At 39.5% G+C, this 23,758-nt stretch overlaps 1 protein-coding gene across 1 annotated transcript in view; it reads left to right on the top strand.

Annotated features, from left to right (window-relative positions):
• The window catches only part of TOP1 (DNA topoisomerase I), a 95,199-nt gene that overhangs the window by 45,707 nt on the left and 25,734 nt on the right, over positions 1-23,758 (top strand). Inside the window, exons 4-11 of the mRNA XM_045444604.1 lie at positions 215-338; positions 1,288-1,343; positions 4,484-4,579; positions 5,646-5,721; positions 9,161-9,267; positions 17,460-17,575; positions 21,462-21,583; positions 22,497-22,619. Coding sequence (XP_045300560.1) covers positions 215-338; positions 1,288-1,343; positions 4,484-4,579; positions 5,646-5,721; positions 9,161-9,267; positions 17,460-17,575; positions 21,462-21,583; positions 22,497-22,619 — 820 coding nt within the window. The remainder of the gene's footprint in view (positions 1-214; positions 339-1,287; positions 1,344-4,483; positions 4,580-5,645; positions 5,722-9,160; positions 9,268-17,459; positions 17,576-21,461; positions 21,584-22,496; positions 22,620-23,758) is intronic.

The following is a 23,758-nucleotide window of genomic DNA, read 5'->3' as shown; positions in this document are numbered from 1 at the left end:
CTCCTTCGAAAACATAAAAACATCAAACAAGAATAAAGAAAGTACAGTAGCCAAGAGCTTCTACTTGAACCTTCTGTCAGGATTGTTTGTTTAAAGCATTATAAGTTTCCATGGTTTCATGTCATCTTAGGGTATCTTGTGAGTTGATCTTGTGAAATGAACCCTTGTGGTCCCTACTCTGGGCTAACTCTTTTCTTTTTTTTTCTTTTTACAGTGAACATAAAGATTCTGAAAAGAAACACAAAGAGAAGGAGAAAACCAAACACAAAGATGGAAGTTCAGAAAAGCATAAAGACAAACACAAAGACAGAGACAAGGAAAAACGAAAGGAGGAAAAGGTACAGAACTTTCTTTCCAATGAGGAAGGAAGAGGTGTGAGATGTACTTTTCATTTTCTTTATCTATAAAAGCAGGTAATGAAAGTACCTTCATTGCATAGTAAAATCCCTTGGCCTTTGAGTGAAAAGGTCTCTGTCAGGAGACTTCGGCGTCAGTCACAGTCTTAAGCAATGAAGACCAAAGCCCTTTACCACTGAGTTTCACAGAACCAAATCTATCCATATCGTTATCTTACTTTAAATGGCATATGGATAAATGAAGAATGTAGAGTTTCTGGAAATGTCAGCTTTCTTTCGTGGGGAAAATAATTCTGTTTTTGGGAGAAGGCATAATGCCATGTGGGTCTTTTGTTGAATGAAGGTCCTTCCTGAGTGAAAACTTAGTAATGCTGGTGCCCTTTGTGGCTTTTGGTTCCATAATCAGTACAGGCCTTCTCAAAATGGCTAGGCTCATCTCGCTGCAAATGAGTGGTAAATCATTAAAAAAAAAAAATCATTTTTATTTTAGTTTCTGAGAAAATAGTGTTGGTACTTGGTAAATTCAGACAATATGAAAGAGAATGTAATGAAAATTACACCTTCTTTCACCTCTTGCTCATTGTCCTTCATCTTTACCTTTTGTTTTGTTTTTTATTTTCTCTGCACACTGCCAAGGGCAAATCCTTGAGAGGTGGAGTATATTTATTGCGGGAGTGGGACCTGCCATCATTTAATGATAAAAAACTGTCATTTTGAAGGGAAACATTTCTTAGTAAATTGGATAATTCACCCTGAAGAACTGTAAAAAATGAGTCTTAGGAAAATATCAAGACCTTTAGTTTACTTGTTCAGTTTTGCTAATAATAAGTCCGTCTGTGATCAAGAATTGAGGCCACATGTTCTCAAATCAGAGCGAGGCTTCTTCAAATTTAGTCCTGTCAAGGTACTAACCAGTTACTATTATTTTCAGGTTAGAGCCTCTGGGGATGCAAAAATAAAAAAGGAGAAGGAAAATGGCTTCTCTAGGTAAGACTCCTCTGCTACCTTGGCTGTTCTTTCTCTTGGCAGCTATGCATGTTGTAGTGTTGTCTGAACTTAAATAAAATATACTGACTTGACCCGCCTCTAGGTTCCCAAGGAGGTCAGTAGTGAGAGGACTTGCTCTAAGCCAATCTAAGCATTTCCAAAGTGTCATTTAGTGAAACTGACCAGCAGATTGTCCAGAAGGCTATTTTCAGTGGAGAAAATTGACAGGAAGAAATTTCTAAAAATTCAGATATAATTTACATACCATAAAATTCACCCTTTAAAGGTGTACAGTTTGGGGTGCCTGGGTGGCTCAGTTGATTAAGCGTCTGACTTTGGCTCAGGTCATGATCTCACAGTTCGTGGGTTTGTGCCCCACATTGGGCTCTGTGCTGACCGAGCCTGGAGCCTGCTTCAGATTCTGTGTCTCCCTCTCTCGCTGCCCCTCCCCACCTCTGAAAAATAAACATTAAAAAAATTTCTTTAAAAAAAAGTGTACAGTTTATGGGTTTTTAGTGTATTCACAAGGTTGTACAGCCTCCCCCTACCCCACTTTCTAATTTCAGAGCATTTTCATCACCCCCAAAAAGAAACTTCATATTCAGTCAGTAGTAATTATGGATTTCTTGAAGAAAACTCTACTCTGAATTCCTCCTTAGTAATACAGTAATCCCCCCTTATCCACAGTTTTGCTTTCTGTGGTTTCATTTAGCCACGGTCAGGAAGTAGATGATCCTCCTGACATACCGTCAGAAGGGCAGTAGTAGCCTTAATGCTACGCACAGTGCCGACATCATTCACCTCACTTCATCCTGTCACATAGGCATTTATCATCTCACATCAGCACAAGAAGGATGAGTATAGTACAGTAAGATATTTTTAGTGAGGAAGAGACCACATTCACATAAATAATTTTTATTAAAGTGTTTTATAATTGTTCTGTTTCATTATTATTAATCTCTTGCTGTGCCTAACTTATAATTTTATTGCAAGTATGTATGTATAGGAATAAACATTGCATATATAGGGTTCAGTACTCTGCGGTTTGAGGCATCTAATGAGGGTCTTGGAATATATCCCCTGTGGATAAGGGGGCACTACTGTATTCTGAGGCTCATCTGTAGAAGCTTACTTGATATATGTTTTAGGGATTGGTGTAGATTTGAGTAGAGATACACGATTTCTTTTCAAGAAGAAGAGGAAAATGCACTCTCGAGTTTGGTTTTCCTGTACTGTTTTTGCCATTTTGATTCTCTTCATCAACCTTAGCTCCCTAAAAAAAACATGAAAGTCCTCTCTGGTTTCAAAAAATAAAAAGTTTATGGTCATATATTCTCATTTGTTCTATTGAATGACAGAATGGTTTTTCTGAGAGTTAGTGGAAGGGTTTGCATATTAACTAGAGCACAGTGTTGGGGAATTTTGCCTCCTTGGAACTTCGAACTTTCAGTTTCGTTTGAGAACAGTTTTGAAAATTCTGCTGTGTACTCTGAGTCCATTGACTAGGAGAAACAGGTGCCCTCTTCAGGCACATTTTGTAACTGTTCTAGGAATGCAGAATAATACAAGTCAAGAAGCATTAGAGCTGAAAGCTTCCCTAGGTGTTCTGATTTCTCACAGTGAGTACAGGATAGCTATTTGCTGCCAAGAGACCACCTAGGACTTTCATTAAACTAACACTAAGATACAAATAGACTCTCTGGACTTGGTGTGTAGTCCAGGATTCAGTTTCAGAAATTCCATGTTAGAAGATCAGGAACACAGCCTTCCAGGTAGCCTTCCATTCACTTTGCCAGACTGCTTGCTAGCTTGCAGGTTTTTTTTGTGGACCAATCCAGATGCTTTACTGGGTGGAACACAGTTTTACAGTAAATTGTTTTACAAGTTCTTCCTTCAGGCCTAGTAACCCTTCCCACATGTTGTTAACTTCACCCATGATAGTACTAGGATCTAGCATTTACTTAACTAGTTGGGTGAATGACAGTGTTTCTTTCCTTCTGGTGCAAAGTGTTTGGAGATACTGGACTCTTGACACTATGTTAGTAATTTCCGTGGTGAGGAGAAGCAGCTATAGAGATTGGCATTTGAGGAGTGTGCAGGTGTAAGGAAGAAAAACTGATCTCTTTAAACATTCAGATTCTGTTACAAGCAAGCGGATCCAGTATGCTTGGGGAATTGGGGGGTGGTAGCATTGAAACCCTGTGAATGTCTTGAGTGTTCTTGGCAGCTGACTCTGGATGCTTATCTCTTGGACCCCTTAGAAACAGATGGTTTCATGTTGGGAGGCATTCCCTGTACTGAGTTAGCTTTGTTGTTGCTTCTGTCTGTGAACTCTGAGGTTTTGCTGACTTATGCCAGGCCAGGGAACATCCCAAGGTTTGGTGATTGCTGGTCCCATGGTTTTGTGTGTGTGTGTGGTTTTTTTTGTTTTTTTTTTTTAACTTGTTCCTTCCTCTTTCTGGTTCAAAATAGTTGTCTCAGAGAATCATCTTTTTGTATTCAGAAGGCAAAAAGTCTTAACAAAAATAGGGCAAGGCACTCTCCTGTGTATAAAGTAAGTAAACTCTGGGAGGAAGTTGAACAATGAAAAATTTGGCTTGGAGTGGCTGCAGTTTGTTGTCATTTAGCACATGCACTTTTGTTGTAATGTGAGCTTAGTTATTTTTCCATGGTTATTTTCCATTAGAATCTTAAGATACAAGTTCGAGAAATAAATTTTTATTCCCTTCCTTATAAAAGCTGTATTTAGCTTTTGGTACTAGAATAATCAGTTCGCATCATTGGTGGGTTTAGATACATGTTCATGTTGTGGTTTGGGTCATGCTGGCAAAGACAGCGAAGATGCAGTAGGAAAGAATACTGACTTAGATTAAGGAGTCCTGATCCCAGATTTTGATATTGCCTGTTCACCTGTAAAACGGCGGGCAATGCTGTCTACTTCACAGTAGATACCTCTGTTCTACTTCTCACAGTAGTGAGAATTAAGTGTAAGGAAGTGAAAACCTTTATAGTTTGTACAAGTGCATGTTGTTATCCTTGTATTAACTACTTCTCAGTGAGATGATTTATCCCTACTTTGCAGTACTTAACAAACTATAGACATTCCCAGTCTCATTAACTAGTCTTTTTTCCCTCTTCAGTCCACCACGAATTAAAGATGAACCTGAAGATGATGGCTATTTTGCTCCTCCTAAAGAGGATATAAAGCCATTAAAGAGACCTCGAGAAGAGGATGAGTGAGTATTTCTTATTCCTTGATTTTTGGAAACAAAAAAGGATTTGTTTAAACAGTAAATGCAATGTATGTCTCTCCAGTTTGCAGAAAAATGGCATTGATTGACTTTAGTCATTTGGAATTTGTGATTAATGGTCTGGGCAGCTTAGTCATCTTTGATTTATACATGTAGGCTTTGCTAAGCAAATAAGTAGTGTACCTGACTGATGCTTAATGCAGAAATATTTATCTTTTTATTATTTTTTCATATTTAAAAAGGTAATGCCTGTTTATTGTACAAATTTCGAATAATATAGAGTTCATCAAGAACATGTAAATTATTCAAGTTACTTTAAATTTATTATCTCCTACCACAGATAAGTTTTCACTGTTAAAGCAATTTTTCCTAGGTTCTGTGCCTGTCCATGCATTCTTTTTTGTTTTTTTTGTGTGTGTGTGTGTGTGTGTGTGCCTGTCCATGCATTCTAAGTGAAGTTTCAGTGTATAGAGATAATAAAATTGCTCTTAAAACAATTATTTGAGGCTTGTGTGTACCTCTTTCTCAGATTCGGTGAGGTTAAGTTCTACTCATTATAATTTCAATCTTGTATAGCTTCTTATACTCCAGGAATCTATAAAAGATTCATGACAGAAAGTGGGTGGAAAGGGAGGAGGGAAAATATTTGGTGAACTCATTTGTATTCACTTAGAATGCATATAGTATTTCTTTCCTCCCCTTTCCAGGTAGGTATTACTTTGTGGTAGCTGTTGTTGCGCTGGGCATTTGGTCCCCAGACTTTCATCTTCTAGTGGTGTCTGTTTCTGTAGATAGCCCTCCATCCCCCATCTCTTCCAGGCCTGTATATAATATAAATGTTTTGTTCTATGTAGGACTATAACTGTTAGTCCTTGTTAGGCCTTCTTGACTTTCTCCATTCCTGTTCTGATTGTGGAATCAATCCCCAGCCAAGTATAATAGTCATGCCTGCTTTGGAAGCCTCCAAGAGGAGTTTGGAGGTCCTGATCCTGTTGGTGAGAACTACTGAGTCAAAGTTGTGTTAATTGCATATTCATGTTCCCCTTTGTAGTGCTGATTATAAACCTAAGAAAATTAAAACAGAAGATCTCAAGAAAGAGAAGAAACGAAAACTGGAGGAAGAAGAGGTTAGTAAAGAGACTGTGGCCCTTGGAGGCTTGGGTTTGGAATAGGGAGTTTTCCATAAAACAGCTTTTGAAGGCAGGTGAGTTTTAGGAATTTATCGGTCTTTCGTAGGGTAACTGCTAAGAAAGACGTGTAACAGTTGCTGTGGCACTGCAAGTTTTCAGATCTTTCTTAGCCTTCGTGGGTGACTGCCCATAGCTCTGCTGCTAGCTGATGTTCTTGGAGAAAGTACACCATCTTCATACCTGCAGAGGAAGTGTTAACAAGAAATCATACTTTGGCTTTCAACCCAGAAGAGTTTTCCCTAAGAATGCTTTTTAGTGCTCTCATATCTAACAAAGCTTGCTCATCACTTACTTAGAGTAACTCTCCGTGTTTAAAGGTCTTTAATGGGTGCCGCTTGGACATATGATGCAATCCAAGCTCTTTACCACAACTCCTCCAGATCTGGCCCCTGCATCTGGTACCTCCCTTCATCTTGTGCCTCTTCTCTAATTTAGCTTGTTCCAGACACACTGAACTCCTTTGTTTCTTTTCCACACTGGATTCTTTTGTGCTTCACAGCTTTGTGTAGCACATGCTGTCCCCTCTGTCTGGAACACACATGCTCTTCCTCCCTTCTTCTCCTGGCTTATCACCTTCCTTAACATCTCAGCTCATCACAAGTACTTTTCTAGGGGTTCGGTTTTATGCTTGTAGTAGATTTAAAATAATATGGTCCCTTCTTTTGACACTTCCTATTTCTTATACTAAAGAGTTATTAGCAAGTAATTCAAGTGAAAGATGTTAGAAGATCACAGGAGTCTTACATCTTGCATTCTCAGAAGGGGTTGAATGAGTTCTTGGCTCTTATGTTGTGTTTGTGGTTAGCCATGGTCATGGGCAAGATGGATTCACAGGTATTAAGTCACTAGCACATCAGAGTATGAGCAGTAAAGATAGTAATAGGAGCAGTGGGTTTTAAAAGAGTGTAATCTATTATAGTAGTAGTAAAATTTATAATAATTAAAATTAAACATAACAGATGCTTACTGTGTGTCAGACACTATTAGTACTTTAAATGAATGATTGATTTCATTTCATCCTTACAATCACCTTTAAGAGGTAAATACTGCTATCGTCTCTCCATTTTACAGATGCAGAGACTGAGGTATAGAGAAGCTGAATCATTTGCTTGAGTCCTACTTACTACTAAGTAGTAAAGCCAGGATTCAGTCCCATGCACTCTGATTCCAGAACCATTACACTAGCTACCATGTTATCTTGTCTCCTGCGTGTCTTTGCTGATCTTTTAACTCCACAGGAGGGGAGAAGAGTCTGAAGTGAAATCACATTAAGATTATTAATGAGAAGGAGAGCCATAGAGAGATGATCAGGTCCTAAGTTAGGAAACTGGTTTTCCTGACAGCTAGCCCGTTCTTAGCAGTGTCAGCTTATGAGCACCCTCTCAAGGAATTGAGAGTGAAATGCTGAGTGGTTGTGGTATCACCCCACTTCTGTGTAGATTATCAGTACAGACTACTGGGTAAAGAAATACACACAACTTTAGCTTTTCGATGCTTTCTGTACTGCCTTTAGGCCTTTGCTGCACTAATGTAAAATAATACCTTTTTCACAGTTTAGAAGGAGGTAGTAATAACTGCTTTAAACCGTTTGGAAAAAAGGACGCTTAACTTTATTTTTTTATTGTCCTTTTCAGCAACCCTCTCCCTACAGGGGAGGAAAAAAAACACACAGGCTGAAAGACCTAGAGTTAATACACAGTCTTACTATGGCCAGTACCCTAGATGGCAGGAGCAGTCCTGAAACCTCACTAACTGGCTGTGGTTTTTTTTCATTTCTGGGAATTGTTGGGAAGTCTCTCGGTGACTGATTATCCCATTTTGAGGCTTGAAAACATACAGTGTAGCCAGTGGTTTCTTGATGGGACCATCTGCATGCGTGTTCAGAAGCTGTAGGGAGAATGTCTTAACTGAAAAACATTTCCCTTTCCTGTGGTGTGTTTCAGGCTAAATAGTAAACATTATCTGGATTATATGATCCTCTAGTACTTTCTCCTCCCAAACATACATTTATATTCTCCATTCCTATTTTAAAATAGTTTGGTATCATAGTCCTTCCCCTTCCTTCTACCCCAAAAATCATTTGCTTTAAAATCCTGAGTTTGGGGCGCCTGGGTGACTCAGTTAAATGTCCGACTCCAGCTCAGGTCATGATCTCGCGGTTCATGGGTCCGAGTCCTGCGTCAGGCTCTGCGCTGCCAGCTCAGAGCCTGGAGCTTGCTTCAGATTCTGTGTCTTCCCCTGTCTCTGCCCCTCCCCCGCTCATGCTCTGTCTCTTTGTTTCTCTCTCTGTCTCTCCCTCTCTCAAAAATAAATGAACATTAAAAAAAGAGTTTTAAAAAAATCCTGAGTTTATCCTGATTGTTATATTCTGTCATGTAGTCCTAGAATGTTTATATATTCCAGTCATTCCCATGAGTCACACTATTATTTTTCTGGTAATAGCAGCTATATAGGACCTTGAACAAGTGACCAAACCCTGTTTTGGAGTTTTCCTTGATTATAACTGGAAAAGGTCAAACTGTTGATAAAGGTCTCGATTCAAGCCCTGCCATTCTGTAATTGATTTTATGAGGACTCAAAACCACCTTTCAGAGCTACATAAAACTTGCTGAGTAAGAAGTTATCTTGGATAGTTAGGACAAAGGAAAATATTCTTTAAGAGTTTAGATCCTGTGGAGCAGGACCCCCACCTGTTGAATAACACACTTTTTACTGGATGTGTGTGTTTTGAGATTAATCTCCTGTGTTACTGAGTTGTATTTGTTTATGTTTGTGCCACAATGACAGCTCATCTAGGGTCACAGTTCAAAGAAGAGCCATAGAGAAATAAATTACTGTACTAGGAATTGGTGATCATTTTAGGACCTCTCAAATACTTGTTTACTGCTCGTGACTCTATATGCAAGCAACACTGATAGTTAATATTCCCCCACTAGACTCCATCAGGAATTTCCTTTCAAATTGTATAGTAAGTGTCTAATACAAGGCCTATACCCATTATTTGATGGTGTTGGGAGAGGTTTAAAAACAAGTGAGGGTAATACATTGGGATTACTCTCTGTTAGCAGTGCTCTCCCAAACATTCCTCTGAGGCTAAAAAATATACGTATAATTTCCTAGACTCTTCCATGCATGGTGAATGTTTTTAACTACTTTCTTAGGTAATCATTTGTCAGGGAGCTTTGGGAAATACTGCTCTAGAGAAAAGGACCAGTAAATTTTCATTCACTTATTAAATTGAGAGGATTGGATTTAAGAACCTCTCCACTTGTAATATTCTGTGGTTCCAGTTTTTCTTCCTAATGGCCCCTCAGAACTACTTCTAAAAATGTGATTGGTACTTACTTAAGTGCTTTCTCACCATGTTTCTTTGTAGGATGGTAAATTGAAAAAACCCAAGAATAAAGATAAAGATAAAAAAGTTCCTGAGCCAGATAGCAAGAAAAAGAAGCCGAAGAAAGAAGAGGAACAGAAGTGGAAATGGTAACATGGCAGCCCTGGTTACAGTGTCCACTCTTGGGTTCCACGGCCTAACTGAACAAAAGTGTTATTAAAATTTAATAGCCTGATATTTGGAGGAGGAGGAAAGTACTTAAAATCTTTCCAGAATAACATGCTGAAATAAGTTTTCTAGGTCCTAGCAAACATCCTAGTGAAAGCATTAACTACATTTCAACGTACTAGTTGTCAAAATTTGGTCCCACCCTGGAACAGAATGAACTACAGAAGTAGAGAGAGAGAGAGAGTGTGTGTGTGTGTGTGTGTGTGTGTGTGTTAGAGGAATTGGCATATGAAGAAAGTTGCATTTAAAATGATAGAGAAAAAATGGATTATTCTATAAATCAGGTTCAGGAAACTGCATATTTATAGGTTTAAAAAATAAACTCCACAAGAAAATCTGGATGAATATTTTATAATTGTAGAATAACAAAGACCTTTTGAAGCAGGATATATAACCAGAGCCATAAGGAAAAGATTTATAAAATTGGTCTATCGAAATTAAAATGTTGCATATGGCCGACAAACTCATGGCATTAAAAACAATCATAAGGGAATATACTTGCAGAGGACTGAGATTCTTAATATGAAAAAAGGTCTTTTAACGTAAATATGAAAGGAACAGTCTTAGAAAAGTGACCAGTAAAACATCTTAGGATAGGGGAAAAGAAAGATGCCAAGAACAATAATCAATGATACATCTTTTTGTTTAATGTCTTTCAGATTAGGAAACAATGCATATCAAAATATCTAGGGTTGTAATTAAGAAAACAAGTGTCATCGACAATGGGAGTGAAGATTTAGTCTTTATGGGAGGAGTATAGTAGTAACAGGGTACTTCTGAAATGTGCTTAGGTTGGGAAATTTTATTTTTTAATAAATATAGCTATTTAGAATTTTGAAATAAACAAGTATTTTTAATACTGATATGTTTTTTAAGCTATTTATTTGAGAGGGAGAGAGAGCACGAATGGGGAGAAGGGCAGAGAGAGAATCCTAAGCAGACCCCATGCTTGTCAGTGTGGAGCCCGACGTGGTGCTTGATCCCACGAACCATGAGATCATGGCCTGAGCCAAAACGAAGAGTTGGACGCCCAACTGACTGAGCCACCCAAGTGCCCCTAATACTGATATTTCTTACAACTTTTTTTTTTAATTTTTTTTTTTTTAATGTTTATTTTTGAGACAGAGAGACACAGCATGAGCAGGGAAGGGGCAGAGAGAGAGGCAGACACACTGTGAAGCAGGCTCCAGGCTCTGAGCTGTCAGCACAGAGCCCGACGCGGGGCTCGAACTCACGAACTGTGAGATCATGACCTGAGCCGAAGTCGGACGCTTAACTGACTGAGCCACCCACGAGGCGCCCCTCTTACAACTTTTTAACTACTGTATAATTATATATGATTTGTAGTTGTGTTGAAAAAAATTTGAATAATCCAGAGGTGTACAAGTTAGAAAAAAATGAGTTCTTTTTCCCATTCTCGTTTTTCCTTTCCAACTCTGAAGTAACTACCATTCATAGTTTGGTGTGTGGAGTTTTAGACCCACTAGTATGCATTTCCTCTGTGGCTTTTGTAATTTGGAACAGTAATCTCCCCAACACAGCATGTCTGAGGAAAAGGGAAGGATCAGTCACCAGGGAGGTGACTGAGAGGAGCAGAGCTAAAGTGGCAGAAATGCTCAACACAGCTGTGTAATTGGCATAGTTGGTTTGAGCATATGTGGGGTTAAAAGGAAAGTCTAGGAACAGAAAGTCACAGAGCAAAGGAATCCTGGGCCAGAGTCAGGAAACAAAAGGATGTGTGTTTTTATTTTCTTCAGAGTTTTTCAGAGATAGACTGTTGGCTGTTTTAAGATAAAATGAAATGATTATGTAAATTAGGGGTTGTTATTAGGAGTCATGAGAATGGTGAGGTAGTGATGAGTGAAGTGTTTGCTGAACGAACAAGTTTATTTCCTGGTCATCACTAGCTCCCTGCTGTCTTCCCCCTTCCTGTGGAGCCTTGGCTTTTATTGGGCCCTGAAGCAGACATTCTCTTGTCCTGGTCCAGCCTTGTATGTGTGGAATTAGATAACCCTTGAAGAGTGTAATAGTCTCATTTTGCTTCTGTGGTTGAAATCCTTATCAGTGTTGCCACACATTAATCCCGAGAGACCATGACCTTTGATTTTTATATTCTTATTTTGGCTTAAGTGGGACTGCTTAGTCTTTCACTGAGGATGGTTGGTTTGGGGGTGAGCTGTCTTTACTACGGCCTCCAATGCATGCTATCCTCATACATTGTTAAATTTTGTGCTTTCTTAAGCACATTGCTTGTTGGCACACTGTAAGTTTTTAGAAGTAGAGAACAAAAATGATTGGCCTCTTAACTGATAGCTTGCCCGTTCTTCCTTTCGTGGTAGGTTGCGTACTGTACTCTGAAGTCAGTTTTCTAGTCCTCAGTGTCTGCCTGCCACTGGCAGCATAGTCAGGGACCTTAAGTGGAAGATACTCTCATTTTTATTATTCCTCTTGGCATCCCACTGAAAGTGTTACACACTTCACCAGGCACACATGAAGAACTTTTTTCTCCCCCACCCCTCTTACCCACCCCGCAAAGTCTGCAGACTTGTTAATCTTGCCGAAAAGAAACCAGAAAAACTTTGATCTTTATCTTCCTCACTTTGGTAATTGTGGAGAGGGGAAAATGGTTCAGATCCCCTCTGGGTTTTATTTTTTCACATTTCCCCCATACAGACCATGTTACAAGTGCTTGTGGTATGCTCAGGCTTGTCTGTGAAGACCTATTTACCCAAGAGCCCCCCTGTTTTTGAGGGTTACTCTTTGTAGGTGTATGGGGTTTCAGTTCTTGAGTTAAACACACTTTTCTGTCAGGACCGACCTGTTGGAACAGAAGTCCCGTGTTTGTTCTAAACAGATGATTCTTCACAAAAAGACCTAGAAACTGGGGTGTTCGTTTGCTGTATTAGGTATGACTTTAAATGGAGTTTTCAGTCTTTTTCAGCAAAGGCAAAATGCTGTAAGGATTTAGGATTGAAATGTAAGGAATTAGTGTTGAAAGACCAGGACTCAGAAATATAATCAGTAATAGTGATAATGAAATTTATGGAATATGAATTGATACTCTCCTCAAACCAGAGAAACTGTCCTTGATTCCAGAGATTAGCTTCAAGAAAGCTGTAGTAACTGAGCTTTATTTCTGAAATTTTAAAAATTACGCATTTACAGTGTACTGTGAGGTGCTTCTTAACTGCGAGGGAGCTTGATTTCACACAGCACATGGATGTTTACCTTCCTGTCTTACATACATTTCTAGCACATTTCCACCTTCCCCTTTTCAAGCGTATTTTACTATCCATTGATACCTACCTTGAATTCATAAGTCAAGTCTGCCATAAAGAAGTCATTTTGGTGTCTAGGTACATGTTTTTCTTAATTTTATTGGTGAGCCATTGATGTAGGCCTAAAAGGGCAATACTACTGTTTTCATATTTACAGTAATAGTTGTTGATCCGATGATATCAGCCTTTTGAAGGATATGGTCTCTTTCTGTTTAAACTGAGGTTTAGTGTTGAGTGATTCACTGAATCTCTTATTTTACTTAAATGGTAGAGAAGTTACTGTGAGTCCTCAGGATGAACATGCTGGAATAGGAAGAATTATAAAAACAGTTTGGAGTCTTAATTTAAAAACCACTGGAGGGCGCGTGGGTGGCTCAATTGGTTAAGCGTCTGACTCTGGGTTCTTGGTTTCATCTCAGGTCATGATCTCACAGATCATGGGATCAAGGCTAAGGTCAGGCTCCACAGCTGGCAGTGTGGAGCCTGCTTGGGATATTCTCATTCTCTCTCTCTCTCTCTCTCTCTCTCTCTCTCTCTCTCTCTCCCTCTCCCCCTCTCTCCCTCTTTCCCTCTCTCTCCCTCACTCCCTCACTCTCTGCCTACCCCTCCCCTGCTCCTGCTGTCTCTGTCTTTCTCAAAATAAATAAATGAACTTTAAAAAAAAAAAAAAACAAAACACCGGAGTTGGGGTACCTGGGTGGCTCAGTTAAGTGTCTCACTCTTGGTTTTGGCTCAGGTCTTGATCTCACGGTTCGTGGGATCCAGCTCCCCTGTCAGCCCAGAGCCTGCTTGGGATTCTTTCCCTCCCTCTCTTCTCCAACCCTTCCCCCCCAAACAACAACCACCACCACTGGAGTTGATGAGAAGAATGGAACCGAGTCCCAGTATAAGGGAAAACGTGGTGTTCTCAGTCTCCTCACTGTCACTCTGGCAGTGCTGCACATAGGTGTCTTGCAGTTGCTTTCATATACATGCCTACACACATAATACATATATACATACATGTGGATTTTTTTATGATTTGGAGAGTAACAGACTCTGGGATTTGGATGGGTTCCTGCATCTAAGCCTTTCTGTGCCAGTGTCTAGTTGGGAGATTCTGCCAGTTTCATATGTAGAAGTGGTAGGTTGGTTATTGAGGATCTTTGATGCAGTGCTCCTTCTAGATTTAAGATTCTGTTAAATCTTTGAGGTGTTTTTTTTTTTTTTTAATTTTTAGTTATAAAATACAAAAACCTAGAATTTGCCATATTAACCATTTAAGTGTGCGGTTAAGTGGTACTAAGTACATTCACATTGTTGTGTAACCCTTAGCACCATCCCATCTATCTCTAGGACTGTTTTCATCTTACAAAACTGAAACTCTCCCTCATTCCCCTTTCTCCTGGCTCCTGGTAACTACCTTTCTGCTTTCTGTTCTTTGAATTTGATTACATAACCTCATGTAAGTGGAAATATACAATGTATGGCCTTTTGTGACTGGCTTATTTCACGTAAGAAAACGTCTTCAAGGTTCATCTGTGTTGTGACATGTGTCAGATTTTCCGTCTTTCCCAAGGCTGAATAATATTTCATTGTATGTATAGACCACATTTCGACTATCCATTCATCTATTGATGGATCCTTAGATTGTTTCCACCTTTTGGCAGTTGTGCATAGTGGTGCTATGAATGTTGGAATGGAATGTTGCTGTGAATTTGTTTAAATATCTGCTTTGAATTGTTTTGGGTATATTCCTAGGAGTGGAATTGCTGGACCATGTGGTAGTTCTGTGTTTAACTTTCAAGCACTCATTCACTATACTGCTTTCCACGGTGGCTGCACAGTTTACATTGTCACCAGCGGTGCACAGGATTCTAATTTCTCCATATCCTCATCATCACTTGTTATTTTCTGGTTTGTTTTTGTTTTGATAATAGTCATCCTAATAGGTGTGAGCGAAATCTCATAGTTTTCTTTTATATTTCCTAATGACTGGTGATGTGGAACATTTTTTTTCAGATGCTCACTGGCCATTTGTATATCTTTGGAGAAGTGTGTATTCAGGTCCTTTGCCTATTTAAAAAAAATTTTTTTTAGCATTTTTTTTTTAATTTTTGAGACAGAGACAGAGCATGAGCAGGGGAGGGGCAGAGAGAGAGGGAGACACAGAATCGGAAGCAGGCTCCACTCTCTGAGCTGTCAGCACAGAGCCCGACGTGGGGCTCGAACTCACGGAGTGTGAGATCATCACCTGAGCTGAAGTCGGATGCCTAACCGACTGAGCCACCCAGGCGCCCCTCCTTTGCCTATTTTCTAATTGGATTGTTTGTTGTTTTTATTGTTGTAGTTCTTTATTTTGGATATTAATCTTTTATCAGATAATAATGCTTTGCAAATATTTTCTCTCATTTGTGGGTTGTCTTGTCATTCTGTTGATTGTGTCCTTTGATGTGCAGTTTTTAACTTTGTAGTCTAGTTGGTCTTTTTCTTTTGTGGCCTGTACTTTTGTTGTCTTAGCTAAGAAATCATGGCTTAATGCAGAAGCTTTTGCCCTTCTGTTTTCTTCTACGAGTTTTATAATTTTAGCCTGTATGTTTGTGTCTCTGATCCATTTTGAGCTTATTTTTGCATATAGTGTAAGGTAAGGACCCAAATTCATTCTTTTGCATGTGAATGTCTAGTTTTCCCAGCGCCATTTGTTGAAAAACATACTTACTCCGTTGAATGGTCTTGGTACCCTTGTCAAAAATCATTTGATCATCTCCGTTGACTTTGGTTTTATAGTGATGCTCTTTTTACAGTAATTTGGTATGTGTAATTTTTATTTGATGTTTCTAAACTTCGTTTAAAATATTGGAGTTAGGGGCACCTGGGTGGCTCAGTCAGTTGAGCATCTGACTCTCAATTTCAGCTCAGGATGGTCTCACAGTTGTGAGATCGAGCACCACAGCAGGCTCTGTTCTGGGCATGGAGCCTGCTTGGGATTCCCACACCCTGCCCTTCACTGGCTTGTGGGTGCGCTTGCTATCTCAAGATAAACAAATACTTAAAAAAAAAAAAAAGGGGGGCGCCTGGGTGGCTCAGTCGGTTAAGTGTTCAATTTTGGCTCAGGTCATGATCTTGGCAGTTGTGCGTTCAAGCAGAGCCTGGAGCCTGCTTCGGAATCTGTGTCTCCCTGACTCTGCTCCTACCCCTCTTGTGTTCTCTCACTCTCTCAAAAATATATAAACATTTTTTAAAAATTAAAAAAATAAAATATTGGAGTTGGAAAAAATATTGTAGTTAGAAGATGATAAATAATATGCATAGTTAGCCTTTAGGAGTATTCTGTAGAACTTTGGAGCTTTTTAATTTTTTTTTTTTAAATTTTTTTTTTTTTTCAACGTTTATTTATTTTTTTGGGGACAGAGAGAGACAGAGCATGAACGGGGGAGGGGCAGAGAGAGAGGGAGACACAGAATCAGAAGCAGGCTCCAGGCTCTGAGCCATCAGCCCAGAGCCCGACGCGGGGCTCGAACTCACGGACCGCGAGATCGTGACCTGGCTGAAGTCGGACGCTTAACCGACTGCGCCACCCAGGCGCCCCAGGAGCTTTTTAATTTTAAAGTAGAAATAGTGAAGATTAAAATTTGTGAAGTTTTAAAATATCCTATTCTGAGGCATCTGACCCTCGATTTTGGCTTAAGTAATTATCCTAGGGTCATGGGATTGAGCCTTGTGTTGGGCTCTGCGCTTGGCCTGGAACTTGCTTAAGGTTCTCTCCCTCTCTCCCTGCCTCTCCCCCTCTTTCCCTCTCTCTCTCTTCCTCCCCCCCCTCCCCCCTGCACTGTCCCACTCCCTCCCTCCATCCCTCTCCCCCATTGGCGCTCTTTCTCTCTTTCTAAAATAAAACAAAAAGTAATAATAAAATATTCTATCTGTAAGACAACTGACTCTTAAAAAAACAAAATGGTGATGATGGTGAGAGGGTCTAATTCAGAAAAAGAAAGACTTTGAGACCTATCAGCCAATTTCAATGCATGATCCTTAATTGGATCCTGGCCTATAAAATACATTTTGAGTATAATTGGGAAGTTTTTAGTATGGTCTAGGTATTAGAATGAAGCTAATTTTATTAGATGTGATAGTATCATAGTTATGTGAGAGAATATCTTTATTTTTACAGGTGAACTATTTAGAGGTGAGGTATCATATCTGCAGTTTACATTGCTGAAATGGTTCAGCAAAAAATAGGAAACTTAGCATAATATTAGCAGTTGTTGAACGCAAGTGATGGGGATATGGTGTTCCTTGTATTTGTCTTTTTCTGTATGTCTGATCATTTTTAAGGTTTTTAAAAAACTCTTTGCACTAAACTTTACATTCAGTTAGTTACCAGTGTCTGCTAGATAGCTCTAGGTAACCTATGAGTACCTTAAACTCAGTACCCCAACTGAACTGTTATTTCCCAGTCTTCTGTTCCGTCTTGCGCTTTCTTATAGGGTTGTTTTTCCCTACATCTTCACCTGGCATCTACCTCTGTCATGTATACCATGGTGGTAAAACAACTGTTCCATTTCCATATCTCCCAGTTATTGCCAAGGTCCTTGAGTTGGGATCCCTTGTATCCAGTCGTAGAACTGAACTGTTGAACTGTATTTTCCTGTGTTCACTTGAGTATTCCATTTTATTTATTGTGAGTGTTGGCTTTTTGAAGGTGAAGAATACTGGTTCTTTTGATCCAGGTCTTGAATGTGGCACCCAGAGTTATTTTAGAGCATCAACCAATTGAACGATAAATTCTTTGGGCATTTAAAAATGACACTTTGTATACTAGGTGATCACTGAACGGTGTTACACTTTATCTTTTAAAGGTGGGAAGAGGAACGCTACCCTGAAGGCATCAAGTGGAAATTCCTAGAACATAAAGGCCCTGTTTTTGCTCCACCATATGAGCCTCTTCCAGAGAATGTCAAGTTTTACTATGATGGTGAGTTATTCCAAGGTTGTCTAATTGTTGGCCAAGAAAAGAGCCTGCTTCTACTTAGGAATAGAAAACGTGGAAGGATCTTGTGCTATATAATCCTTTTTGTTTATTTCATTTTGTTTTATTGTCATTGTGTGGTTTGGGGGAATGGTCATCAGGGGTTTACTTACCTCTTAAAGGCTTGTTTGGTGATGAAGGAACTGCCTTGAGAAAAAGGGACTGTTAATGTTTTAATTACATGGTCCCCAAAAGTTCCCTCCACATAGCTTACAGCACTTGGTCCCCCAGTTAAATGTTTTTGTCTGAACTTCATTTCTGAGAAGCCACTCTTTGCAAGATTTATTAGAAAAGCCTTACTTGAATGGTAGTATTTTACCTTAGCAATGTAATGCAAGCTGATAAGCTGCTCATCATGAGAAATAGTACTAGTATTCAGTTGAAGATTAGTCAGCCATCAGCCTCTAGGTAGGGCTGGTCGGTGTCAATCACTCTGTACATAGCACAACAATATGCCTTTACTATATGTGCAGTCAGATTTCATAGGCTGCTGTAAAGAACTGCCCTGCCTACGCGCTTCTCTCAGAACACTCAGAGTTGTCCATTAACTACCATTGGTGTTTCTGTCCTTGGGCTGAAGAATTGAAGAGTACCTTTGACATTCTTCCTGTTTGCAGTGTAGCACTGTGCAGATGGGAATGTTCAACTGATCTCCCTCATTCCAAGAGTTCTATCCATTAATGGCTAGAGCATTTTCCCCCAGACCCTTACATGCTTAAGATTTGCTAGGTGGATCTGGACTCATTTAATAGATGTGGAATAGTATTGGGTGGTTCTGAACCAAGGGGTCTACTGACCAAACTTTGAGAAATACTGGGCAGGAAAACTGCCTAAGGGCATTAGTGGTGAACACACTCAGGAAAATTCTCGTACATCTCTTTGTCCGCCAGTAATGGCCTTAGGGCCACAGATATTTATAGATAAAGGTAGTAGTTTATACTGGGTCTTGCAAGTGGGGGACGTGTCAAGCTTGGCAAGCTGGAATTCATTCTTTATTCAGTGTGCCTGTGTTAGACACCAAGACCCAGCAATGGACAATATTGACCATGCTCTGATTGCACAATATTTGCAGTCTACCAGGACCCTATAGCCTGAATGACAATTACTTGCATCATATAAACATTCTGACTTGTGTCGACCAGAGCACACAGGACACAGTTCTATTAGCCCTCATAGTTGGTTACTTAAATATAACTCCAAAGCCAAACTCCAATGAGGAAAAAAAGCCTAGAACCTTGGAAGAAGACAATCCTAAAAGGCCATGTATTTTGTAGCTCATGTCTGGACTTACCAAGAGCTTTAGAAAGCTCAACTAATAAAGCCCCATTTTGAGGTCCAAAATGATTTGAAGGAAAGCTAGATTCTCTAGTCTCTGGGTTTCTCTTTTTCAAGATGGGAAGCCAAGGCCTGAACCAGTCATCACTGGTCACTGTGGTCCTTTCCTTCATTCTTGGCCAGTGCTCCATTATAGGAGCTCCAGCTGTATCATTTTCTCAGTTGGGTTTCTCACCGGTATTTCTTCCCTTTGATTACGTAAACTCGCATTGTGCAGTAAGTTAGGATGTTGTATTTGAATTATTGGTCCAAATTGATACTGTAAGTCCTGTCTGCTCTCTAGGGAAAAGAGTTCTCAGACTCCTTTGGAACTGCCAGGGAGGCAGGGCACCCGCTTGCTGAAGCAGTGATTTGTCTCTCTTGAGAACCTCCAGTTTTCAGCTCTGACTCAGCAGTTTCTTCTTCCTGGAGCTCAGGCTTTTCCACAAAGTGCTCCCATTGCCAGGAATCTTCTAGTCCTCTTCCCACCACTCTGCTGCTGGGGAGCTGTCATTTCCTCTTTTGACAGCTCATCTAAAACAGGAGGCATCAAAATTCCTTCCTCTGTTGGTATTCAGTAAAATTGCCCAAAGAGTCTCCATTTTTTTGTTTTTCAAATATTTATTGATACTGGTTTATGTCAAACAGACCTAAGAACAGTTTACATTCTTTTCTTGCCATTTATTTTATTTCATTTATTTTTAGTGACTTGAATATAGTGACTTAAATTTATAGTAACTTAAATTTAGTGACTTAAATTTTCCTTTATATCAGAAACATTACAGGGCGCCTGGGTGGCTCAGTCGGTTGAGTATCTGACTTCAGCTCAGGGCGTGATCTTGTGGTTTGTGGGTTCGAGCCCCGCATCGGGCTCTGTGTTGACAGCTTGGAGCCTGGAGCCTGCTTTGGATTCTGTGTCTCCCTCCCTCTGTCTCTCTCTGCTCCTCCCCTGCTCATGCTCTGTCTCTCTCTCAAAAATAAATAAACATTTAAAAAGAAAAAGAAACATGTTACAGCTTTACTGGCAACTCTAGTTCAGACATGAGTTGGGGAGAGCTGAAGAAGTGCCGGAAAGCCTTGGAAGCTAATAACCCTGTCGTCCCGAAAATGACTTCTTTCAAAGGCAGGAGGTTGCGGGGAGGGGGAGGAGGTTTGAATGGGGAATGTGGTGCCACCTGTTGGCCTGTTGCGGATTCCACACAAGTTCTGTCTACCCTGACGATTTCAGTTTTGTGCCATGATTCCCTATATCCCGCAATTAGGGATGATGATTTCCCAGCCATCATGAAATGAGTTATCTTCTGAGTTTTGAAATGAATGGATTTCTGGTTAAGATTTAGTTTTCTATAATGAAAGTGAAAATCCTGGGTGAATTTTAGTAGCTATGTAATAGCAAGACAGTGGGATGGTATTTAACTGCATTTTAGGTATAGTCAAATTATTATGCCGTGGATTAGTTCCAGATGGTGTTGTAAAGTTGGATGTTGAAGAAAAAATGGAAATTGTCCCTAAGAGTACGGTTAAAGATACTCTATTCTAAAAGTAGATTAAACTCCCAAGTACTTCCCCTTATTGCTTTATTATCTAATTAAGGTACACAAAGCCCGTAGGCCTCATTCAGATTTACGTTACAGTTAGCATTTTTCATTGTATAACATCAGGATTCCTTTAGAACAGCTTTTGCTAATGTGCACACTACCAAGAATCCCAGTCATCCCTTGTGCTCTGGATGAGTCTGTTTCCCTGAAAGAGGCAACTTCATAATGCCTGTGTTCCAGAGCAATCATCTCAAACTCTAGTATGCACACGAGTCACCTGAGGGTCTCTTAAAATGCACTTGCTGAATCTATAGATCTAGGTTGGGGCTTGATTCTACGTTTCTAACAGAACTCACACATGATGCTAATGCTGCTGATCTGTGAGCCACACTTTGAGTACCAGAGTTCTAGAGGAAGGTCTTACTTAGATTTTTCGTGTGGGATATCTGGGCTTGCCTGCTGTGGATATATATTATTTTATTCATATTCCACCCACCTAACTTTAAAGAAGAAAGATGCCTATTTCTTTTCCCCACAATTCCTTTCTTCCACTCCCTGCCCTATCCCTTCCTCCCCTTCTTGAACAGAGGCTGCTTAGCTTAGCAGTGGCAGGAGTCCCTCTGAGGATTTGATTTTTAAAAACCATTGAAGAGGTGTAAAGGACCCTGCTTGCTGAAAGGAAAAGGAAGAGTGGCTGGGCCTCCCCCAGCTCATCCCTGTCCTGAGCAGGCACCTGGGAACAGTTTACTGGCATAGTCTCCAGAGAATGACCCAGGTAAATATCTGCTAAAGAGAAGGAGAACTTCTACAACTAGATATAAATCAGTGTATTGTCTTTGTTGTTGTTGTTACCATGTGTCACCAGACCTTGTATACCTTGGGAAGGTAAACCATTAGTTAGAAGACTTCTCCAGAGCTCAGTATTTATACTCAAAACATGAATGATACACCTCAATTTTTGGAACCACTTTTTCCTCTAGGTAAAGTCATGAAGCTGAGCCCCAAAGCAGAAGAAGTAGCTACGTTCTTTGCAAAAATGCTCGACCATGAATATACTACTAAAGAAATATTTAGGAAAAATTTCTTTAAAGACTGGAGAAAGGTATTGTAGCTCATGTATTAATATCCTAGCACCTCGCAAAGATATTAATCAAATACTAAATAGTAAACTGTAACTTCACAAAAAATTCTGATGTAAAATTTGAGCTTTATGAATTTTATTGTATTTAAAGTTTTTCCTTTTTCCCTATTTGTTCATTATGTTACATAGATTTTCTATCCAACAAGAATATGTATATTTCTTTCCTCTCACTTTCATATGGCTGCAGGAGGGACTTTATCAGACCAAACAAAAAAACCTCAATTCTGGTTGAGCAAAGGAAACTTTGTCTCTGCAAGACTGCCTGCCCCTCTGTCTCCTGTTGCAAAGAGAGATGTTAATGTGATGTCCCATTCCCTTTTTATTCTTACTTGCTTGCTTTTGGTACTTTTTGCTCTTGAAATCACATGTCCTACATCTGTTTAGGTGATTTTAAACAATCTACTTATTCTCAATTTGAATAATGTGGACAGAGGCTGAGGTGAAGTTTACCTTCTGAATAGCCCTGAAAATAACATTTTAAGTGAGTAGAGTAGGGATGTTTCTAAGAGAGAATAAGTATGGAAATGTTTCTCTTATTGCTACAGAAAATGATACATATTCATGTTTCTCAACTATGGGATACACAGACCTGTGGATACGGCAGGGTGTAAAGAGCTCAAATTACATAAGAGTTCCATGAGCTTTTTCAATGATAAATCATGTAAAGTTTTTTTCTATTAAATATTTTATAATAGCACAAAGTAATAAAATTATGTTTTCTTTTTTTCGAAACTCACAAATTTAGATTGGCTACCTCTCCAAACACCTTTGGCTGAAAAAAATGGTGCTTTGCTGTAATCACAAAGAAACCTAGGGTATTAAATAGTGTATTTACCTTCTTCTTCTGTCTCCCCCCCCCCCCTTTTTTGACTAGGAAATGACTAATGAAGAGAAGAATATTATCACCAACTTAAGCAAATGTGATTTTACCCAGATGAGCCAGTATTTCAAAGCCCAGTCAGAAGCTCGCAAACAGATGAGCAAGGAAGAGAAACTGGTACTATAGAATTTTTTTTTTTTTTTTAATTTTTTTTTTAATGTTTACTTATTTTTGAGAGAGGCAGAGACAGAGTGCAAGCAGGGGAGGGACAGGGAGAGAGAGAGGGAGACCCAGAATCCGAAGCAGGCTCCAGGTTCTGAGCTGTCAGCCCAGAGCCCGATGCGGGGCTTGAACTCACAAACCGCGAGATCATGACCTGAGCTGAAGTTGGATGCTTTACGTACTGAGCCACCCAGGCACCCCGGTACTATAGAATGTCTTAAATCTCTGGAGAATTTTGGAATAGTGATTAGTTCATCTAATTTTCTTCTTGGTTCCTACACAACTTTGACTTCAGTAATTTTACATGGCTCTGTACTGAAGATTTAGGATTCTTGGCCTAGTAAAGTTTAAATTTTCTTAAGGGCTTTACATACTGAATATTGTGAATAATAGGCACTTTATTGAATGACTTAGTGTAAGAACCTGGTGCTCTTTTGATCCAAAACCAGTAATTCCAATAATACAGTATTTAAGGACGGGCAGACCTGCACAGTGACTTCTGGATATTAGGGTTTTAAACAGATAATATTGTTCCCATACCTCCCTGTTCTTGATCTCCCTGGGATCTAGGCATGCTCATCCATCTCCATCTTCATTCCAGAATGATCTTTCTAGTATCCAGTGAGATGCCATTTTCTTCTAGGGTACCAGTAGGCAAACTATAGGCTGTCTGTTTTAATTAAAAAGTTTTATTGGAACACAGCCACAGCTAGCTGTTTAGATATCCTCTGTGGCTGCTTCTATGAGGCAGTAAGAGAGTTGAGTAGGTCCAGCAGAGACCGTGTAGCTCTCAAGACCAAAATATTTTCGGTCTAGAGAAAGTTTGCCAAACCCTGATCTACAGAAATTCAGGCCAAAGTTTCTTTTTCTTTTATTTATTCTTTCTTTCTTTTCTTTCTTTTCTTTCTTTTCTTTCTTTTCTTTCTTTTCTTTCTTTCTTTCGAGGTCCAGAAGTTAAGGATTGTAAGTAATTTTAAAGCCCTTTAATTTCTATATTTTAAAGGACGTGCATGCTTATACAGTTTAGACGACTGTATTTATATAACTCATTGTTTGATGGTACCTATTTGACCTTTAGTTAAAATTCGAGTTAC

Source organism: Leopardus geoffroyi, chromosome A3 (genome assembly GCF_018350155.1).
Source record: "Leopardus geoffroyi isolate Oge1 chromosome A3, O.geoffroyi_Oge1_pat1.0, whole genome shotgun sequence".
Lineage (NCBI taxonomy): Eukaryota > Metazoa > Chordata > Mammalia > Carnivora > Felidae > Leopardus > Leopardus geoffroyi.
Note: the sequence above shows the minus strand (reverse complement) of the source record. Positions and strands in the feature narration are given on the sequence as shown.